At 32.8% G+C, this 5,938-nt stretch overlaps 1 protein-coding gene across 1 annotated transcript; it reads right to left on the bottom strand.

Moving 5' to 3' along the window:
• Window positions 1–435: 435 nt before the first annotated feature.
• Window positions 436–2,073, bottom strand: LOC106333920. The gene has a single exon (XM_013772306.1). It carries the CDS (start codon window positions 2,071–2,073, stop codon window positions 436–438), a length of 1,638 nt encoding a protein of 545 aa, XP_013627760.1.
• Window positions 2,074–5,938: the final 3,865 nt, after the last annotated feature.

The following is a 5,938-nucleotide window of genomic DNA, read 5'->3' as shown; positions in this document are numbered from 1 at the left end:
ACTCGTAACAAAGCAGTTGTTTAGGAACGTGACAAACATATCGCGGAGTTGGTATGGGGTAGCCCATCTAGCACCCACTGGCATATTCTCGTGCCATTCAACATCATTGTCCAAATAGCCGTGTGCGTAGCAAACTGATTTGAAGTCAGGATATTTCACCTCATTGTATGTTTTGAGCTCGTCATAACTTCTAGGACCCTTGATCTTATTTATGAGGATCCTTAGATAGTAACGATCACCTGCTAATGGATGAACAGCTACGATTCTCCCAATGGTTTTGCCTTTCTTACGTTCAGTCCACACTTTAGTATTGTTGTTCCATACGAAATATTCTGGTATTTGCACATACGTTAATGTTCGTGCAAACTCTGACCTTCTGCATAAAACCATCCATTCAGTGAACATTGTCTTCTCGATACTTGGCTTGCGGATTACTCAGCCAAGGTTATAAGTTTCTTTAACCGTGATATTCTGTTTGCCTTCTAAGTGAATGATAAGCTTCTCAATTGATGGCTTTCTTTTATGTATGTGGAATACGAACGTCCACCACATAGACTCACAAGCTGATAAATAGCGAGCATCGATGTAGTCTTGGATCTCATTGCGTTGTCTAATGACTATCTCCTTTGATTTGCCAGAGGCCATTGGGTCAGATGTAGTTGCCGTATTTCCTTTCTCAATAACAGATGTTGCTCTGTTAACACCCTTGGTTATGTACTTGAATAAGTACTTTACTGCGCTTGTACGATTACACCATTCAACATTAATATGAGCTTCGTACTTCTTCAGAAGCTTAATGTTATGAGGTACAACAAATGTGTTGTCTAGGATTGCCCCATCCTTTACCGCATATGCATTGTCGTTTCGGCGCTGATTATATAATACATATCCTGAATTGTCAATCGAAGTGTTGTCATTATACGGCCGATGATACTTTTTCGTGCACACATTATTTTCCATACATGGTGACTTCGGATTAATGAGACCACATGGACCATGGATCATGTGTTTTGTGACTAAATTGTAAGCATATGGGTCTTCTTCTTTGTTTAGGAGCTCGGCTGAAATTATCTCATCTACTTCTTGTGCACTTGGTGTTCTGGATGAGTTTCCCAACCACAATAATATATGTGCATGAGGGAGACCTATTTTTTGAACCTCTATTCTGTGGAGAGCTGCTGTATATGGCTTGAAGAAAGTTCCTTTTTTGAAATCCTTGAGTAGCTGCTCTAACTTCATTTTAAAGACCCGACATTCAATGTCTAGTCTATCATTGGGAGAATCTCCACCATATTTTCCAAGATGCTCTTTAATCTCTCTCCAGTTAGTATTGGCAGTCATTGTGATAAACAAATCTGGATTGCCAAATTCTCTGCAAATAGCCATCGCATCATGGTATTTCTCAACTACGTACCGGAGTCCACCGGTGAAACTTGGCGGCAATATAAACTTCTGACCAATAATTTTAGCATCAGTGTCACCTTTGCTTACAGCATCAAGGACATTACTATAGAGCTCGACTCTCAGGACATCTTGATTATTCCTCGCCCACCTTAGTCGATCTTCTTCAATTGCCGTATAAGCGTCCCCAGCAAATTGATGGAGGAGACGACCTCCTTTAATCAATGTCATCCCTTGATTAAGACGTGTCTGGATTTGAGAAGCGTAGTATTGGCGTATGGTTAGGAGTTGTCTTGTTCTTGAAGTGCATGTCTCAAGATGTAGTGGGATCTCTGGGTGAAAGCCATACTCACCATATGGAAACAAAAGAGGATATTGTAAGCTCATGTATAGAGGGTGGTCATCACGTATCTGCTGCAAAGTGTCAGATTGAAATTGGACCACTATATCCCCTACGATAAGGCCTGCCACCTCACTCGTACTCGGAAGATCATATTCTTTCCCCTTCCCTTTATCTGGGAGCAACCTAATAGCAAACTCTGTCCTGACGCTTTCGTAGTGGTCACGTGCCCATCGAAAAATCTTAGCTAAAAAATTATTCTCGTCAATCATCTCGATGCGGCGCTTTAAGGTTGTCTCATCGAGATTGCCTTCTGTTGAGGTTTGCCCCATTGCATTTAAGTGGTTTCTAACTTCGTTGCCTGTATCAAATATATAAAGCTGGAGATATTCTGGGAGACGACCTTGTTGCGGTATAACCGAGCCAATTCTATGGTGGGTTTGGCCTTTGATCTGTATAGTGTAAGGACCAGGCGCATACACCACACTATAATCAATTTTTATTCCAACGGATGTAAAAGCCAGTACAGAATTATAGACTCTGATAGTATCTCGAAACCACCTAGATTGAAGAAGTTATTATAACAGGGCTGGGGGTTGATTGATCGGTGGAAGCCTGATTTGGCCATGGTTACAGCAAATTGTGAACGTTGGTTCACCTGTTTTGCGGTCCGTACCGGTGCTTTCTGAAGTCGACATTAACGCATCACATTTTGAGCATGCTATGATTGGGGTTTCTTCGGTTTGTGATGTCGAACCTTTATCTGAATAGATATTTGTTAAGAATTGTTAAATCCTAATTTATTTAATATTTTAGAAATTTGCCAGTGTTTTAAATTTGATAACTGCTATTGTTATTTGCAAATGTATATATTCTACAGAAATTATAGGGTTTAAGTAGTATGCATCTTTCTTCTTTGCTTGAGTGTGACGCACTACATTTGTTCGTGGTGGAGCATCTGAATCTATGAATAAACAATGTATATTACAATTAAAAATATATTAAATCTAAGTGGATTTTGTTAGCTATGTTGCTTACCTTGTGACCGTGCTGAAGTTCGTTTAGATAGCAGGATGACCTTTCTCATATTACGTGCATTTTTTTGCTTGACTATTGAGCTAAAAGTTATTAGTTTAAGAAGATATAACGTAAGATATACACATTACAATATTGTTTCTTACTGTAAGAGTCGCAGTTATCGCAGCCATCTGTTTGATTAATTTTGAAAACTCAGTTTGTTTGATGAATAAGTATTGATTAAAGTATAATATTATAATCCATATAAACTTACAGTCATAATATTTTAGTTTGAATGTTGGTCATATTGTTAATCAGATAAACTGGAAATATACATTATTTAAGTACTATGATGAGAAAAGTTTAATCTTAATAATTTTTTTTTTGAGAGTAAGGACACACCTTTCGATTTCGTACGTGATCCACATGGACAGCCTCGTTTCCTTTTTTATGTGTGTCCGCCTGAAATATTTGTATGGTGAAAATCAATTAACTGTTTATTTTAAATTAGCAAAAAAAATTAATAGCTAACTGTACATTGTTGTCTTAATGTAGTTTGTGATTTGATGTATAGTATTAATTTAATTTGATATTTTTTATGGTCATGTGATACATGTATTTATATATACAATCTAAATATATGTATTTCTAAATAGATCTATATAAATGCTAATGAAACATGGGATTTTAAATATAGTAACAATTATTTGAAATTGGATTATAATTATTCATGTTCTAACTAAAATATGTTTGAAATAAATATCATAATTTGATCAGGTTTCAACCATGTTATATATGTTTAAATAGTTGAGAACAACCTATAGATTGTAATAAGATACATGTTTTTTTCAGTACGAATTGATTGAGTACTATTATTATTTTTTTTGGAAAATTGTAATAGTTCTTACTAATAATTAATCTATAAAGAAATGTGCATACTACTTAAACCTAATATATATATATATATATATAGGTGACTTGTTTGAAAAAATTGAGATTAGGTGGATGTGTTGTCACCTATATGGCTTAGTGATGTGAAATATATAATTTCCTTGAAAATTTGTTAGTGCTATTGGAATTATTTAGGGGTGTTCAATCTGGTAAAAACGAATCAACTAAAACCGAACCGAATCGAGATAGAGAAAGTGGTTTGAATCTGGTAATACCGAATATACCGAATAGATGTCATTTTTAAAAAGCCGCGATATATAGATATGGTTTGGTATATAAACCGTTCAAACGGAATAAACCGATCAATTAAAATTTATTAGTATAAGTATATGTAAATTATGTAATATAATTAATAATATATACCAGATTTATTTTTTTGATATGATCCTCATATTTAAATGTTTATCTTAGTAATTTAATATTTTATTTTAAGTTCAATTTTTTTTATCAAATCTAATTTTTTTTATCTTTTTGTTTAACAGTATTATGGATTACTAATATTTCTTATTTTTATTCCTTAAGACTATTACTAATAACCGATCAATTAAAATATAATATTATAGTTATATGTAAATTATATAATATAATTAAAAATATATACCTGATTTATTTTTTTGATATGATCCTCATATTTAAATGTTTGTTTTAGTAATTTAATATTTTATTTTAAGTTCAATTTTTTTTTAATCAAATAAAAAAACATAATTTTTATTTTTTTGTTTAATAGTATTATGGATTACTAATATCTAAAAATACGGATTCTTGGTGAGTGCTGACCAGTGGCGGAGTCATAAATTATTTTTGATGGGGGCAAAGACATCAAACTAAAATATTTAGAATGGGGACATATAGAGTAGTTCTAATAATTTACACTAAATTTTCTAATTTTGTTGGGTTCAATAGCCTCCACCTTACTCTATGTGGCTCAGCGACGGGTGCTGACTAAGAATTTGTATCTGACCAATCACATTTGCTTATGTCCATGTAATTCATATGGAACAGAGCAATCACATTTGTTTTGATCTTTACTGAATATAGATTACATCAACCGACACAAAGACAATACGATATGTAGGCTTATACACAATAGCTAATGAGTTTATTTTGATCCATTCGGTTGGTTCTCTTTCATTAAAGTTGACGTTGTGACGGAAAAGACTAAGTGCAACAGATGTTTGTTTAGTAGTTTATCTAAACCAAATTAAATTATTGTTTAATAAAAGTGTCTAGGGATAGGCATGAATCGAATCACTAAACAAAACTAATTTATGATATATTTTTGATTGTATATTCCAATACCTTAATCAAAAAGAATCGGAAACCCATGAAAAAAATATAAAAAAATTTGGACGCATAAAATATATTCTTTTTTTTTTTTGTAGAGAAAGATGCAGGAGATTTACCTGCGGGTTCTATGGGTTGGTCAGAGGGCGGGGGATCCATTCCGGTGATACGCTGATCCTTGCAAACAATCTACTATCATTTTGGTAAATGTATTAGCTTTTCTAAATGTTGAGTAATGAATGTATTAAACTTACACAGTTTGTGGAGGATAGTCTTGCAGAGATGCAGAGGTGTGCCTATACTGGTAACAAAAAGGCATTAACCTTAAGCTCTCCACATAATTTACAAAAATTAGGGTCTCAAATCTCTAAGAAAATCCTTGAATTTTTTTAAACTTATGTTTCCTACTTGAACTCAAAACCAAAAAATTACAAAAAAATAGTTTTTTTTAAAAAAAATTATATAAAAGAAAATAACCTTTTAGTTGTTCAAGTTCAAGTTTTTTAGTTAATTTTGTTTTCTCAAATTTGTTTCTACCAAAAAATTGTATTTCTATTTAAAATAAGTTATTTGTTAAATTTAGTTGTGTGAATGTTGATGGTTAGCATACTTTATCCTATTTTAACATATATAAATTAGAATGCCCTTTGTTTTTTTTTTCCTTATAATTTTAAGATATTGAACATATCTTAAAAAAGAAAATGCTTTATAAAAAATCACTTAAATACTATAATCATTTTAATGTTATTTTATTTTATTTTTCTTTAGTGTTTTATATTATATTACAATATAATTAATATTTTGCTTATAAATAATTTTTATAGTGAAAATCTAATGCTAAGTCATCGTATTTGCCTCGGGCCCCTGAGAGGGTTGGCACGGCACTGCAGAGATGGCAGATAATCACTACAAGAAAACAGCGGTATTCTGACGGACATTCTGACG

Source organism: Brassica oleracea, chromosome C1, assembly GCF_000695525.1.
Source record: "Brassica oleracea var. oleracea cultivar TO1000 chromosome C1, BOL, whole genome shotgun sequence".
Lineage (NCBI taxonomy): Eukaryota > Viridiplantae > Streptophyta > Magnoliopsida > Brassicales > Brassicaceae > Brassica > Brassica oleracea.
Note: the sequence above shows the minus strand (reverse complement) of the source record. Positions and strands in the feature narration are given on the sequence as shown.

What these genes read in the sequence shown, in the direction of transcription:
- LOC106333920 (XM_013772306.1), bottom strand. Translation starts at nt 2,073, where the DNA reads ATGGGGCAAACCTCAACAGAAGGCAATCTCGATGAGACAACCTTAAAG.